We start from the raw sequence: 17,873 nt of genomic DNA, 5'->3' as shown, positions 1-17,873 counted from the left end.
CCTCTAGTTTTGCCTGCATTTGGCTCATAGAATTTTTAATTTCTTTCAGATTCGCTCTCATTTCTGTCCTTAGGGATTCTATATTCTCAGTAAACTTTTCGTTAATACTTTTTTCAATTCTACTCATTATTTTGACCTTAGTTACTCTGAATTCCATTTCTGAGAATTTGGTTACATCCATATCCATTAGTTCTGTGGCAGAGGCCACAGACTCATTGTCTTTTCTTTGCTTGCGGGGGGGGGGGGCTTCTCCTTCTTGTTATTCTTATGTGGAGAGGTTGCGGGGTTGTCCAGAGCCCAAATTATTGACTGGGTCCCAGGCCGTGCCCCTTGTTTTATAGGGATCTTGGGGATGTGGGCTTCTTCTTTAAAGATTTTATTTATTTATATGTGGCAGAGAGCCAACCAGCGAAAGAGGGAACACAAGCAGGGGAGTGGGAGAGGAAGAAGCAGGCTCCCAGTGGAGGAGCCTGATGAGGGACTCCTTTCCGGAAAGCCGGGATCATGCCCCAAGCTGAAGACAGGTGCTCAATGACTGTGCCACCCAGGCGCCCCGGGTTGTGGGCTTCTTGATTTTTCAGCCTGCCTTCTGTGTTCTGGGGGAGGGGCCTGCTGCCCCGATACTCAGGCAACCCTGTTTGGGTAGACTCTCTGTATCCCCTGCAAGGGGGATGGGGATGGGTATACTGTGAGCCGGTACTTCCAGTCTTTTGTTCTCTGGCAGCTTTCCCTGGCGGTCTGCTGTGCCTCTTCTGAGAGTCAGAGCAGCAACAGCCGAATTTCAGCCTCTGTCTCAGAACAGAGGGATTGCGGCCCATTCTCCACCGATGTTCTGGCCACTTTAACTCCGTTACTGTTGGTGCTGCTCAACCCTGCATGTCCCGGGATGTGCACCGCACACCCGGAGTCCCAGCCCTCACTTCCAGGGCCGGCGCTTCTCTGTCATTTGTGTTTCTAACACCGCCAGCCACCCCCGTGCGCTCCCGGATCTCCGGGTCTCAGTCTATTTCCGGTGAGCACACCAGGATTCCAGGGATTCCAGGGTTCAGTGAGAAGCCTGGTGGTGCGCGCTCCTGGCTCAGGTTCTCAGTCTGCTGTTTCACGGGTGCCGTGGGCGAGTCCGCCCGCTCCCCCATGCAGGTGGCCGCCAGCCCGCCAGCCACCCTGCGCGTGCTCTGGGAGCTCCCGGTCTCAGTCTGGATCCAGTGAGCACACCGGGATTATGGTGTTCCGCGAGATGCCTGGTGCCGCGCTCCTGGCTCACCGGTCTCAGTCTGTTCTCTCGTGGGTGCCATCTCCAAGTCCACCCACTCCCCCGTGCAGGTGGCCACCGCTTCCCGGCACCCGAGCGTGGCTGCTCCCTCCCCCTTCCGTTTATCTTCCGATATCTGTGCGCGCTTTCACGGCTCCCCACTTTGTACATCAATACTCAGCGCTGAAGATGTTCATTTGTAGAGATCCAGATGTATCTTCCTGTGTCTCAGGCTGCTTCTGTGGTTGTTTTAGCTGGACTGGTACCTATCCAGCTCGACTCAGGGGACCGGCTGAAAAAGGGGTCCCCTACTCCCCTGCCATCTTAACTCCTCCTGTGATCTATAACTACATCTTTAAAAATGATTTGGTTTATAACTCTACAATGATGGTTCTTAACTGATGACCAAAAGTTTATTTTGCTCTTTTAGTTGGCAGCTTATAGCAAGGATTATCAAAGCATACTGCACATCTGATTCCCCAAGTCAATTGACTAAATGAACATCCTTGCACTACAATCAGATAAACATTGAGTCTGTAATTAACAGTATTTGACAGAACTCTTCATGTTCAGCCAAGTGCTCAAGTTATTAGTAGCAATTATAAAGTGATAACCAGAAGCTTATAGTTTATTCCTAAGGGAATTAAGGAAATATTTAAGTACTTTATTATTATTCTAGTAGGACTCTGAATGACATCCTCTATGAGGTATTACCCAAGTTTTCTGGGAATTGAACAATTCTGTCTATAGTGAATACCAGTGATTACAATACAAAAGTTCTTAAGAGATACTCAATAAGGCTTTTCAGAAAATATTTAAGAGTTTCTTCTTTTGAGAATTCAAAGTTATTAGTCACACACCTTAAAAATAATTTGTTGTGGAGACTGACTACAGAATGATCAAATAAAGGGCAAATGACATTCCTGGTTGCATTTAATATTCATCCTTCCACGTATTAATTTCTAAAATAATACTCTTCAAAAATTTTTAATGATACTCAACAGTATATGACTCTTTCCCTCATTTAAGGTTTATTTATACCTCCTTGTCTGCCTCCTCACATTGACAGAAAGCTCCTGGAAAACAATCTTTTTTTTTTTTAATCTCTGCCATCAACTTTGGTGTCATTAATGAAACACTTCTTGATTTTTTCAATAAATAATAAATAATTAAACAAGAGTAACTAATAACCTAGGGAAATATTTTGAACTTTGAGAGAAGATATCTGATATAATTACAACATAAATTATAAATAACATCATATGAAGAAGAAAACCTATTTAGACAGTAAGAATGGAGAAGACATTTTTATGGTGACTTCTAAAGTAAATTTTATTTAAAAAATGACTCTTTTTTATTTCTCTTTGCCTATTTGTTCTTTTTTTTTAATTCCACATATGAATGAAATCATATGGATTTTGTCTCTCTGACTGACTTATTTTGCTCCACATAATTTTCATTAGCTCCATCCACATCTTTGCATATGGCAAGGTTTCATTCTTTTTGACGTGGATCTCACATTACATGATTTGGAGAGAGAAAGAGAGCACATGAGAGAGATTATATATATTAATATAATATATATTATATATTCACATTATATATGCATATATGTATATATTATACATAACATATATATTATGTTTTGGTGTCTTCCCTAATGTAAATAATATGTATGGATATAAATGTATATGTGTGTATGTATCACATCTTTATCCATTCATCAGTCAATGGACACTTGGTCTGTTTCCATGATTTAGTTATTGTAGATAATGCTGCTCTAAACATTGAATAGCATTCATCTCTTTGGATTAGTATTTTTGTATTCTTTGGTTAAATACCTAGCAGTAATATTTCTGGATCATAAGGTACTTCTATTTTAAAATTTCTGAGGAACCGCTATACTGTTTTCCAAAGTGGCTGCACCAGTTTGCATTCCCAGCAACAGTGCAAGAGGATTCCCCTTTCTCTGCATCCTCACAAAACCTGTTGGTTCTTGTATAGGTGACTTTAGTCATTCTGACTCGGGTGAGATGATATCTCATTAGGCGATGGGGATTAAAGAGTGCATTTGTTGTGATGAGCACCCGATGTTGTATGGAAGTGTTGAATCACTATCTTGCACACTTGGAACTAATATTACACTATATGTTAAGTAACTGGAATTTAAATAAAATTTTAGAGAAAAATATTAAAAATGCAACCACTAGAAAGGCCCCACAATAACACAGTAACATGGTTTTCTAGACATATGTGTATTCAATGGAAATGAAGTTTTGCTAAATAATTTATTTCCCTAATACATGACTGAAACATTCAGCACATGTGAATTGCATGACCTCAAGATAACACAAACATTGGACAAATGATGCTTAATTCATTCCTTTGTTTATGTCCATAAGTTAGAAAAAGTTAGTTGGTTTTGCTGGTATATTTAATACATTGTAAATGTGAAATCATAATTGTCACCAACAAATGAGAATTGATAATTTGTTTGTTAGATTATTAGTAATGCTAACACATATGAAGACATAATCTGCATTGTTTTACAGAAATTTAAAGGATTTATCATTATGCATGACACAATAATAATTTGATGTAAATACCTAACGTGTTGGAAAATGTCCATATTTCTTCAAATAATACACATCTGATAGAAAGTTAAAGTTGAAGTTACAGGATCTTATGTAATTCATATTGGGATTAATTGAATTCACATACTACTTATAGAATCGCTTTACCTTAAAAAAAGATTGAACTACTGAAGAAGTATTACAGTAGATACAGGGCCCTTTTCCATTTAAATAATTTGACTAATTGAATTTAAATAAAAAAATAAAGTACATGGAACAAATACAAAAATACTTTTAAAAACCCAAAATAAATATATATATCAACAGTGTTCTTAGATGTGTAAATTTATTATTATTGTTATTATTATTATTATTATTAATTTGGTATATCTCCTTGTGCTGACAGGCAGTGAAGAGACTAGAGCATGACCAATGTCACCTTGGTGGCAGGATTTCTCCTTGTGGGGTTTTCTGACATCCAAGAGCTTCAGATTGTATATGGGATGCTCTTCCTGGTGATTTATCTGGCTATCCTAATGAGTGACCTTCTCATCATTAATCTCACTACCCTAGACCTGCAGCTACAAACACCAATGTACTTTTTCCTGAAAAACTTGTCTTTCCTGGATGTCTTCCTTGTGTCTGTCCCAATCCCCAATTTCGTTGTCAACAACCTAACTGACAGCAATTCCATTTCCCCTTTAAGATGTGCCTTCCAGCTACTTTTAATGACTTCCGTCCCAGCGGGTGAGGTATTTGTCCTCACTGCCATGTCCTATGACCAATATGTAGCCATGTGTCGTCCCCTGCACTATGAGGTCATCATGAATGGTGGTGCCTGTGTACTGATGGCAGGTGTTTCCTGGGCCGTTGGGGGACTCTTTGGAGCTCTGTACACTGCTGGCACATTTTTTATGCCGTTCTGTGGCTCCAATGTGATACCACAGTTTTTCTGTGATGTTCCCTCATTGCTAAGGATTTCCTGTTCTGAAACACTCCTGGTAGTTTACATAGGTATTGGAATAGGCATGTGCTTATGCATGTCGTGTTTCATCTCCATTGTTACATCTTATGCTCATATTTTCTCCACTGTGCTGAAGATTCCAGCCACAAAAGGCCAGTCGAAAGCTTTCTCCATATGCTTTCCCCATCTCATTGTTTTTACTCTTTTCATTATAACTGCTTGTTTTGTTTATCTCAAACTATCTTCAAATCCACCTGCAGTTATTGACAGGCTGCTTTCTGTAATCTACACTGTGGTACCTCCAATACTCAACCCTGTAATCTACAGCCTGAGGAACAAGGACATGAAATGGACTCTCATGAGATTGCTGCACAAAACCTGTGGCCAAGAGTCACATTCCATTTAACACTGTCTAAGGTCAGTGCTCTAGTGCCTTACTGATCACAGTAGACTTTCTCATCAGTTACCTCATTCTTAACTGCAAGACTTGAGACAAGAAAGGTAATGTACTCACATACACCTAAGGAAATAAATGCTCAAGTGCTGAATTGAGTGATTCCAAGGTTGGATAATAGCATTATACCCAGCTAACAGATAGGTGTCATGTTTCTCATTCAGAGATCTTCTATGACAAAGAATCTCTCCCTTTGTGGTATAACTTTCTGAAAAAAAAATGCTCCTGTTTTTCATGGTGTTTATAATTTTGGCCATTGAATAATTCATTTTATCTATTTTATTTCCTGGAAATTAAAACAAAAATGAGGCACTTCAACAGGTAAGGTACCATAAAGACTATGTGAGCTACCATGATAAAATTTACACAATACTTTCCCAAAGGATCAGACTGTCTAATGCTGAATCAGAGCAAAAAGTGAACAAAAATAATATAGTAGAGAGGTGCATTCTAGAGGTGTGCCTACATCTGTAAGCAATATTCAGGAGAGACACCTAAAACAGACACAGTATCCTGGAGGGAGATGCAACCCAGCACAGTTCCTAAAGATAAGTAGTGGTCAACTGGGTAAAGCGTATATGCAGAGAGAAACTAGACAGAGGTCTGGAACTATAAAACATGAGTGTCTGCAGGTCTACCTGTTTTTACCTCCATTTGTGTCAGAGTGAAATTTTGTAAAATTTGTTTAAAAAAGCTATGAAATATGTTACAATTATAGGAGAAGTAGCCAAATTTGGGATGAACCTTCTTTGGCTTATTCTCTGGGGCCTACAATGCTCACATTAAAAAAAAAAAAACCTAGATTTTTTCCCCTTACTTTGTATATAAATCTGCCTTGTGATTGATGTTTTATCAAAGTTACTTTTTTGTCTTTATATTGATTTATTTTAATATTTAATTATTTGAAAGAATACAATTCCTTAGATATTTTCAACCATGTTCTGTTACTTTTAAACCATGATATTGTTTTATTGTCACTTGGATTAAATAGCTGGTATTGTTTCTCAGTAATATGTGATCTTATTTAATCATATAGCCAAATATTCTTTAACAACTTCAGATTTTTACTATAGTAATAACAAATTGTAAAAGTAAATAAATGAGTGTGATAAAAGAAAACTTTGCATCCCTTACACATAAATTTATCATTATTTTCCCATAGGATCCATAGAAAAGTATCCAAATTTTAAAATTATTTTCCATTAAAGAAAGAGATATGCTGAAGTTCATTATATTTGCTTGATGTGTACATTTACCAATGCACCAGTTTGCATTCCCACCAACAGAGCTTGAGGGTTCTTTCTCTCCAAATCCTCACTAATACTTATTGTTTCTTCCATTTGTGTGTGTGTGTGTGTGTGTGTGTGTGTGTGTGTATGTGTGGGTTTTGTTGTTGTTGTTGTTGTTGTTGACATTTTAATAGGTGTGAGGTGATATGTCATTGTAGTTTTGATTTGCATTTCCCTCATAATGAGTGAAATTGAGCATCTCTTCATGTGTCTCTTGACCATCTGGATATCTTCTTTGGAAAAAGGTCTGTTCATGTCTTCCACTTATTTTTAAATTGTTCCTTTGTTTGTTTGGTGTTGAGTTGCATTGGTTCTTTATATATTTTGCACTAACCTTTTATCAGATATGTCATTTGCAAATACCTTCTCCCAACCAGTAGTTTGACTTTTACTTTTGTTGATAGTTTCCTTTTCTTTGCAGAAGCTTTTTACTTTTATGTGGTCCCAGTAGTTTATGTTTACTTTTGTTTCCCTTGCCTCAAGAGACTTATCTAGAAAAATGTTGCTATAGTCAAGGTCAGAGACATTACTTCCAGGGTTCTCTTCTTCTTTTTTTTTTTTTTTCTTGTGTGATTTCACGTAACACATTTAGGTTTTTAATCCATTTGAACTTATTTTTGTGTATGGCATAAGGAAGTGGTCCAGTTTCATTCCTTTGCATATAGCTGTCTAGTTTTCCCAAAACCATTTGTTGAAGAGACTGGCTTTTTCTCACTGTGTATTCTTTTCCCCCTTATCTATTATGACCATATAACTGTGGGTTTATTTCTGGATTTTCTCTTCTGTTCCAATGATCTACATGTCTTTTTGTTTGTTTGCTTGTTTGTTCCAGTACCATACTCTTCTGATCAATACAACTTTGTAATATAAGTTGAAATCTGAAATTGTGATGCTTCCAGCTTTTCTTTTCTTTTTGATTGCTTTGGCTATTCAGGTTTGTTGTTGTTGTTGCTGTGTTCCATAAAAATTTTGAGAGTGTTTGTTCTAGTTCTGTGAAAAAAGGTGTTGGTATTTTGACAGGGATTGCATTAAATCTGTAGGTTGCTTTGGGTAGTGTAAAAATTTAAGACTGTGTTTTTCCAACCAATGAACATGGAATATCTTTCCATTTCTTTGTGTTTTCTTCCATTTCTTTCATCAGTGTTTTATAGTTTTCAGATTACTTGTCTTTCACTTCTGTTATGTTTATTTCTAGATATTTTGTTGCTTTGGAACAGTTGTAAAAAATACACTGTTACTTCATCAAATTGAAAAGCTTCTGCACAGCAATGGAAACAACCAACAAAACTAAAAGGCAGCCTTCATAATGGGAATAGATAATTTGCAACTGATATATTTGATAATGGGTTAGTACCCACAGTATATAAAGAACTTACCAATTCAATCCCCAAAAAACACACAATCTACTTAAAAATAAGATTGTTGTCTTAATTTCACTTTCTCATCGTTCATTATTAGTGTATAAGACTGCAACAGATTTATTTACATTGACTTTGTATCCTGTGATTTTACTTAATTCATGCATCAGTTCTAACAAGCTTTTTGGTGCAGTCTTTAGGGTTTTCTATATATATAGTATTATGTCATTTGAAAATAGTGAAAATTCTAATTCTTCCTTATGAATTTGTTTTGTTTTGTTTTGTTTTGTTTTGGAGGCGGTCTAATTTCCATAGCTAGGATTTCCAATACTATCTTAAATAGAGGTGGTGAAATTGCACATCTTTGTCTTGTTCCTGACCCTGGGGAATGTTCTCATTTTGTTGTTGTTGTTGTTGTTGTTGTTGTTTTGTGTGTATTTTGTTCAATGTGCCTTTTTCATGTAAGTCCTTTACTATGTTGAGATATGTTTCCTACAAACCTACTTTAATGAGGTTTTATTATAAGTGGAATAATCTTGGCAAATGGCTTTTCTTCATGTATTGAAATGATTATATTGTTTTTATGCTTTATCTTCTTGAAGTGATGTATCATGTAGAATGATTTGCAAAAATTCCACCACCTTTGCTTCCTGGGAATAAATCCCATATGATCATGGTGAAGATATTTTAATCTTTTTTAATCATATTGCTAGTATTTTGTTGAATATTTTTGCATTTATGTTCATTATAGTTATTGCCCGTGTTTCTCTTTTTTGTGTTGTCTATCCAATACCTCCCATATTGAGGTAATGTTGGACCCATAGAATCAATTTGGTAGTTTTCTTTTCTCCTCTTTGTTTTGGAGTAGTTTGGAAAGAATGTGCATTAATTCTTTATTAAACGTTTGGTAGAATTTGCCCATGAAGCCATCTGGTCCAGGACTTTTGTTTGTCCAGAGTCTTGTGAGGTTTTTTGGTTTGCTTGTTGTTTTGTTTGTTGTTATTGTTGTTTGTTTTGTTTTGATTACTCATTCAATTAATTACTATTAATTGGTCTGTTCATTTTTTAAATTTCTTCCTGCTTAAATTTTGTTAGTTTTGATATGTTCCTACATATTTATCCATTTTTTCTATGTTGTCCAATATTTGGCATATAATTTTTCATGATATTTTCTTACAATTCTTTTTATTTGTTTGGTGATATTTTTTACTTCTCCATTATCATTTGCAAGGATTTTTTTTTCTTTGAGTTTTCTCTCTCCCTCTGTCTTTCTCTCTCTTTGCTGTTGTTGTTATTTTTGTTGTTTTTGTTGTTGTCATCGTCCTTGGTGAATCTGGCTAGCATTTTACTAATTTTGCCAGTCTTCTCAAAGAACCGGCTCCTGGTTTAATTGAATTCATCTGCAGTTTTTTTGTTTTGTTTTGTTTTTCCTTTTTATCTTCTATATCATTTATTCTTGGTCTAATCTTTATTATTTCCTCCCACTGGTTTTGTTTTTAGGTTGTTCTTTTTCTAGTTCCCTCAAGTGTAAGGTCAGTTAGTTTTCTTATGTTGATTATTAGCACTCTCACATATTTGGGTGCTCCCATGTTGGGTGTATAAATACTTATATTTGTCCTATCTTCTTTATGGATTGTCTCCTTTGTTATTATATAATGTATTATTTTAAGTTTGTATTTAAATTCCAGTTAGTTAACGTACAGTGTGATATTAGATTCAGTCTTTTTGTATCTCATTATATTCTGTATTAAACTCTATTTCTGGGATGCCTTGGTGGCTCAGTCATTATCCAGCTGCCTTTGGCTCAGGGCGTGATACCAGGGTCCTGGGATTGAGCCCGGATCAGGCTCCCTGCTCTGCTGGGAGTCTGCTTCTTTCTCTCCCACTCCCCTGCTTCTGTTCCCTCTCTCACTGGCTGTCTTTCTCTCTGTCAATTAATAAATAAAATATTTTTTAAAAACTCTATTTCTTTAAGTTTTCATTTTTAAAGTATATTTTTTCTGATATATGTATTGCTACTTATGCTTTCTTTTGACATCAATCTGCATGATAAATGTACTGACCTCCCCTCATTTTCTTTTCTCTTATTACTTAAATTCAATTAGCCAACATACACTATGCCATTATTTTCAGATGTAAGGTTCAGTAATTTATCAATTGTAAATAACACCCAGTGCTCATCACATCATGTGCCCTCCTTAATGCCCATCACCCAGTTACCCCATCCCCGCAACTACCTCCCCTCCAGGAACTCTCAGTTTATATCTTATTGTTAACTGTCTCTCATGGTTTTCTTCCCTCTCTGATAACTTCCCATTCAGTTCTCCATCCTTCCCTTATAGTTCTCTGCAGTGTTCCTTACATTCCACATATGAGTGAAACCATATGATAATAGTCTTTCTCTGATGGACTTCCTTGCTCAACATAATACCTTCTAGTTCCATCCATGTTGGTGCAAATGGTATTCATCCTTTTTAATTGCTGAGTAATTCTCTTTCCTCTCTCTCTCTATATATATATTCTATATATATATTCTTCTTTATCCATTCATCTATTGAAGGACATCTCGGCCCCTTCCACAGTTTGGCCATTGTGGACATTGCTTCTATAAACATTGGGGTGCAGGTGTCCCTTTGGATCACTAAATTTGTACCTTTGGGGTAAACGCATAGTAGTGTAATTGATGAATCCTTGTGTAGCTCTCTCTTTTTACTTCTTATGGAACCTCCATACAATTTTCCTGAGTGGCTGTACCAGCTTGCATTCTTACCAATAGTGTAAGAGAGTTCATCTTTCTCCACATCCTTGTCAACATCTGTTGTTTCCTGAGGTGTAAATCTTAACCATTCTGACTGGTGCGAGGTGGTATCTCATTATGGTTTTCAATTCTATTTCCCTGATACTGAGTGTTGTTGAGCATTTTTTCATCTGTCAGTTGGCCATTTGCATATGTACAATGGACTATTACTCAGCCATCAAAAGGAATGGCATCTTGCCATTTGCAACCACTTGGATGGAACTAGATGGTATTATGTTAAGTGAAATAAGTCATCAGAGAAAGACAAATACCATATGATTTCACTCACACATGGAATTTAAGAAATAAAACAGATGAACATAGGGGAAAGGAAGGAAAAGAAAAGAAGAGGGATACAGAGAGGGAGGCAAACCATAAGACACTTTTAATTGTGGGAAACAAACTGAAGATTGCTAGATGGGAGGTGGGTGAGGGGGACAGGGTAATTGGGTGATGGGCATTGAGGAGGGCAAGTGTTGTAATAGGGACTAGGCGTAAAAAAAAAAACCTGATGAATCACTAAATCTACCCCTGAAATTAATATTACAGCATATGTTAATTAAATAGATTTTAAATAAAAACATTTAAAAATACCCTGCTATTGAGTTTTCTCTCAGATTTGAGGTACATTGGGGAGCTTGTAATGCAAGTCTCCGTCGACTGTGGAGATGTTAGCATGTTGCTGGACAATATTGCTCTACTTTGGCAGTGAGCTCTCAATCTGTTCTCTAAGAAAGGGTGTTGGTGGGAAGACAATCTGGTGAAGACACAATGAAAGAAAGTTGAGGAACCGACTTAATTTCCACTGTCAGGAGAAATAAGTGTATTTTGTAGTTCATGGAAAGAATCTGAGTTGAGCCCTACCACCTAAGTATTTCATTGCAATACCTGTGTGATTTGTAGCTTAGATTACACTTGTAATTCATCTTTACTTTTGTTAAAATTTGTCTTTTGTATAATAAATGACCTACTGTATATGTTCACACCTTCCTAGACAAACCACTAAATACATGAGGTTTCAGTGCATTAGGGAGATAAAACCCACAAAGGAAACTGAACAAAATGATATGACAAGGAACTAATAAATGGGTTTGGAGACTACAGCAATCTACATTAAAAGGCCAACCATGTGAAGCAGACAGTGGTCGGGGGGTGTGGAGTGACCAGAAGAGGACACACAGAGAGTTGGGTCTTGGGCTGAGTCTTGAGGAGTGGATATTACAGAGATTGATTAGGAGAAAGAAGAAGAATTGAGGAGGTTAGGAAGGAGAAGAGGCTTTTATGCCTCTCACAGAATGATTATGATTCATTTAAAGTGAAGGAAGATTATTTGCAGTGTCCACATTGAGACATGCGGCTGTACATGCTTTCCCACCAGGACCTAGCCTCTCAAACTGGAGAACTTTTGTTCTTAATTCAGTGGAATTCTTCCTCTGTGAAGTCTTCCCTGATATTCACAACCAGAGTTCTTTCCTTTGACTTCCACTTTTCCTGGTTCACCTACAAGTGCATGTGTAAAAGCAATTATTTTTGGTGTCAAAGACTTTACATTTTGCCAATTCCTGTCTGTTTATTTATTTTTAAAAATTGAGATACAATTGACATGTAACATTTTATTACTTTTTGGTGTACAAAAGGGTGATATATGTATATATTGTGAAATAATCACCACAATTCTGGTTAACATCTCTCCTCACAGTTACATGTATTCTTGTGAAAAGAACTTTTAAGATGTTTTGTTGTAGCAACATCCATATATATACAGTACAATATAATTAACCATAGTCACGATTAACTGCAGTCCTCATAAAACCGGTTTAACCATTTTTCACCACTTAACTTCTGTCTTGAATTCACACATGTCTGTTAAGTGCAGAAGAAGGTATTGGTTCTCTTTTCATTCAAAATGCTTTTGCCCTGTGATTGTAGCTTTTTACCTTCAGTGACAATAACCCACTGGTCCCTGGCATGGTCCTTGACAAGTGGTTAAGAGCATCTTCAGCAGATACAGGCAGGGCTGAGTCCCTGTGGGAGCAGGCAGCTGGTGTGCAGAGGCATGGGGTGATGAAAACCCAAGCAGGAAGATCACTCTGATTGTGAAGGAGGATTTATAGCTAGAAAGTCCTGGAGCTCTTACTGTGAAAAAGGAGACCTGAGAAGCACTGTTGGAGTGACTGTGAGTCTGATCAAGGAGGCAGAAGGAGACTGGGCTCTCCAGCAAAGTTTATTCTAGACTGATAATCAATCCTTGGTATGTTTGCATAGCTGGGAATTATGAAGTCAGCAAAGAAAGAGTATGCTCACTCATTCCATAAGTGTTAGTTTAATGCCATCTACTTTGGCTGAGTATGTGCTAAGCTGTGGGATATAAGGGATAGGATGAGGATCCAGATGCTGGCATGCTGGCTCTGCCCACAAGATCGTCTCAATCAGGGACACAGATTCAAATTGGAGGCAGACCTGTATCACTTTAGAGAAAATTGCTTGTTTATTCATGTATCTTTTCCTGTCATAGCAGGTTTGAATATCTGTTGCCTAAAGGCTTTGACACTGTGTGCTCTGTTCTTTTAGTCTAGGAATATGCCCAGAATGAGTGTTAGAGGGTACCGTGTGTGCTGCTGAGTGGGCCGTCAGGTGCGACAAGAGAGGCATGATAATATGAGTGCCTATGCTGACAAAGGAATGGGCGTGCTTCTAATGGTTAGTGGGAGTGAGAATATCTTTGTCAAGCCCATAACTGAGGGAGGTTATTGTTCTGCTCCATGGATGAAATGTAGATGCCAAGAGTGGAGGGTCACACAGTTCAGGGCTGACTTACCCTCAGCCAGTTCTAGTCATTGTCAGCAGGATTATATAGCACTCCCTCCAGGCACCTGATGTGACAGAGAGAAGATGACAGGTTTTAATCAACCCCTTGTGGGATGACCAATGTCTTTAGGGTTGTGTTATTTCCATGTTGTTTATATGACCACTGTCAGTCAACAAAAAAAAAAAAAAAAAAAAAGAAAAGAAAAAAGAAATAGCTCCAAATTATTTTGAGAATTACTTAATTCACTCTCCATCTTTAAATTATTTTGTTAATATCCAGAATATTTAAGGAGTTTATACAACTCAACACCCATAAACCAAATAATCAATTCCATCAAAAGTTGGGCAGAAGACATGAACAAACATTTTCCAAAGAAGCCATCCAGATGTCCAACAGACACATGAAAAGATGCTCACCATCATTCATCATCAGGACAATGCATATCAAAACCACAATGAGTTACCATCTCACAATCCTCAGAAAGGCAAAAATAAACACAGGAAACAACAGATGTTGGCAAGGACACAGAGAAGGGGAATCCTATTACAATCCTGCTGGGATTGCAAACCAGTGTAACCACTCTGGAAAATGGTAAGGAGGATCATCAAAACGTTAATAATAGAACTACCATACAACCCAGTAATCGCACTACTGGGTATTTACCCCAAAATACAAAAACAAATGGTTACATGCACCCGTATGTTTGCAGCAGCGTCAACCACAATAGCCAAATCATGGAAGCACCTATTGTATCCATCGAGTGTTGAATGAATGTGAAAGTGGTGGGATATGGCATATTACTCATCCATCAAAAATAATGAAATCTTGCCAATTGCAATGTCATGGATGGAGCTAGAGGGTATAATCCTAATCCAAATAAGTAGGAGAAAGACAAATATCCTATGATTTCACTCATATACGGCATATTAAGAAAAAACAAGCAAACAAAGGAAAAAAGAGAGAGAAACCAAGAAACAGACTTAACTAGAGAACAAATGGATGGTTCCCAGAGGGCAGGTGGGTGGGGGATGGGAGAAAGAGATAAAGGGATGAAGAGCACACTTATCATGAGGAGCACCGAGTAAGGTAAAGAATTGTGGAATCACTGTATTATACCCCTGAAATTAATATAACACTGTAAATTAACATTATTTGAACAAATGCACAGGAAAGAAAGCCTATGGCTGACATTTCAATGCAAGGAAACACCTGTCACAAAGGGAGCCTATTACACCACGGGTCGGTGGCACTGCTTCCCTTTTGTTTTCAAAGTTTGGTTTTAATATAATTAAAATACTCATAGGTTTCATGTGGCTGCATTTACATCTAGCCAGATTACATCTAGAAACCAATTAGATTTGAAACCAATAGGAAAAGTAAGTTAGAAGCCAGTTTGACATGAAAATCTAGGCCTGTCCTTTCCTGAACCTTGTACCCCACCCACAAGCAGAGAGTGCCTGGTTGTGTTCGGGATGCTGAGCAAACCCTAGGGAGTGGTTGAGACTTGCTCCTGGCAGGCTTCCCAGGTCAGGTACCTCAGTGTCTGTGGGGTCTGGTAGCATACTGGAGCAGGTGGCATGGCCTGAGTTCAAGGAGACAGAGCCCCCTTGGCTTGTGGGTCACCTGTGCATGTCTGCAGGGTCTCTATAATGGATCTCTGCCTTGAGGATATGGAGTCTTTGTTGCCAGACCAAACGTCTTTCCCCCTAATAGAAATCAGAAATCCAGTGGTTCAAATGTATGTGCAGAGTTAAGAGGGTGAAGGAATAGGGGTCCCTGAGTTTGTCTCATCCCTTGAATACAACTAGAAGATTATCAAATCATTCTGAACACCTGAGAAATCAATCAGAGCTCTGAGAAAACAAATGCTACAAGTCTCAAAGGAGAAACTCAACCATTGTTTGGAAGGTAGGAAGTGGGGACACTTGAATCTAGTGTGATACAGCTGAGGATATGGTGGAGGGGAGGAAATCTGCTTAAGGAGGCTACTGCAAAGTATTATAAGCAGCAGAGCACAAAATCAGAACTTGTAGAAGTCTGCTACATGGGGGACATGCCTCACTTAAAGGTCCTCAGGTGGCAAAACAAGGTGCAATCCCAGGTGTGACAGCATGCTCTGAGGATCCACGGGGTCACAAGAAGGACGAACAGGTGGTGCCTTGGTGCAGCAGAGGTCCTGGGCACAGGAGCCAGGCAGCAGACTGAACCAGAGACCTAGGGGCCTCTTTTCTGTTCTGTGTTGCCATAAACTGTGAACTTCTGCAGGGTCGAGTATTCACTTGGCAGGGAGTCAGCAAAAGGCAGAACCACGGTGAGACCCCCTTTCCTTCCCTAAAAGGGACTGGGTCCACCCCTTAGGAGCTTGTCAAATTTGGAGTTTTGAAAAACAAACAAACAAAACAAAACAAAACAGAACACCTCAGACACATGCAGGGTGAACACAGAGTTCTGCCAGAAACCAGGGAGGGAATACTGATTGAGTACTTTTCAGTTAGGGCTCATTGAAGAGTGGGGGGCATGAATTTTCAGTTCCAGGGCTAGAGAGGGGCACTGCCATATTCATCCCACACATCAGCTCTCAAATCATTCAGAGAGTAAAACAGTGACACCTACCGGAGGCTGGAAAGCTTACACCAAACCCTGCCTCCCTGTGCCTTTGAGGAACTGTTCCCCTAGGTCAGGCCCACCTGAAAATCAGTTCAGTGTCCACCCCCCCCAAAGTCCAGCACAAAAAACTTGTGATCATACCAAGTTTCCTGATCATAGAGGTCTACCAATTTTGAGCTGTTGTGGAGAACAGTATATAGCATTATTTGCATTTTTCTTCTTTGGTTTTTTATTATTTTCCACTTATTTCTGATTTTTCAATTCTTTTTTATTAATATATATGAATATATAAAAATATAATATATTTGTTATAAATACAATATTTTATATAATATAATAAAATATAGTATTATATATTAAATAAAACAAGTATAATAATATATAAATATAATGTAAATATTTTATAATAATATATATTTTCTAATAATACATAATATAAATATATAAAATATTTCTTTATTTTGACATATAGTTTCTTTTAACATGAACACAAAACACACCCAGTATCTAGTTTTTTGTTTTGTTGTTTGCTTATTCTGTTGTTGTTGTTGTTGTTTTTCATACTGTTGTTATTGCTGTTTTTTGTCTTTCTTATATTCTTTTCTGGACAAAATGAGGAGATGGAGAAATTCATCCCAAAAGAAAGAACAGGAGGTAGTACTTACTGCCAGGGATTTATGGATATAAATAAAATGTCTGAACTAGAATTGAAAACAATGTTTATAAAGATACTAGCTTGGCTTGAAAATAGCATAGAAGGCACTAGAGAATCCCTTACTGTAGACATAAAAGAACTAAAATCTGCTCAAGCCACCATTAAAAATGCTATAACTGAGATGCAGCCGTAGATGGAGGCCATACAAAGTTAATGAATGAGGCAGAAGAAAAAATCAGTGATATGGAAGATAAAGTGATGGAAAGTAAGAAAGCTGAAAAAAAAAAGAGAGAAAGAAAACTGTTAGATCATGGTGGGAGACTTCGAGAACTCTTTGATTCCATAAAGTGGAATTATATCTGCATTCTACGGGTCACTTCTGATGAGGACCTGTAGGAAGGGGCAGAAGCTAGCTGAGAACTTCCTTAATGTGGAGAAGGAGATGGGCATTCAAGTCCAGGAGGCACAGAGAACCTGCCTCAAAATCAATAAAAGTAGGTGAATGCCTTCACATACAATACTGAGACTCACAAATTTCAAAGATAAAGAAAAAATCCTGAAAGTAGCTCAGGACAAGAGGTCCTTCACCTCCAAGGGTAAACACATGAGGCTGGCAATAGACCTAGCCAAAGAGACCTAGTGGGTCAGAAAGGACTGGCATGTTATATCCAAAGTGCTAAATTCCAAAAAAAAATATGCAGCCATGAATAGTGTATCCAGTAAGGCTGCCATTCAGAATAGAAGGAGAGATAGAGGTTTCAGGAAAAAGAAAAAATAAAGTAATTTGTGAACACTAAACCAGCCTTGCAACAAATATTAAGGGGGATCCTCTGAGTGGAGAGAGAGTCAAAAACGGAACAGAGAGATCTACAGAAACAGTGACTTTCCCAGAAATACAGTGGCACTAACATCATATGTTTCAATGATTACTCTAAACGTAACTGGACAAAATGTTCCAATCAAAAGACATAAGGTGTGATGGGTGGAGAACAATTTATCATTGTAGTAGACACCAACAGAGAGCTGGAATAGCCATCCTTTTATCAGACATACCAGATTATAAACTAAAGCTTGTAATAAGAGGTAAAGAAGGACACTATATCATAAGAAAGGTG

General features: G+C 37.8%; 1 protein-coding gene across 1 annotated transcript; it reads left to right on the top strand.

The window, feature by feature from the left end:
* The first annotated feature begins 4,250 nt into the window (after positions 1-4,250).
* LOC123791145 (olfactory receptor 14A2-like) lies at positions 4,251-5,195 on the top strand. The gene has a single exon (XM_045795787.2). The coding sequence runs from the start codon at positions 4,251-4,253 to the stop codon at positions 5,193-5,195; it is 945 nt and encodes a 314-aa protein (XP_045651743.2).
* The last annotated feature ends 12,678 nt before the right edge of the window (positions 5,196-17,873 follow it).

This window comes from Ursus americanus, chromosome 5 (assembly GCF_024610735.1).
Source record: "Ursus americanus isolate L20-20 chromosome 5, mUrsAme1.1.p, whole genome shotgun sequence".
Classification (NCBI taxonomy): Eukaryota; Metazoa; Chordata; class Mammalia; order Carnivora; family Ursidae; genus Ursus; species Ursus americanus.
This window is presented reverse-complemented; position numbering and strand designations above follow the sequence as displayed.

Excerpts from the sequence above, each read along its gene's own strand:
- LOC123791145 (XM_045795787.2), top strand. The coding sequence starts at position 4,251 with ATGACCAATGTCACCTTGGTGGCAGGATTTCTCCTTGTGGGGTTTTCT.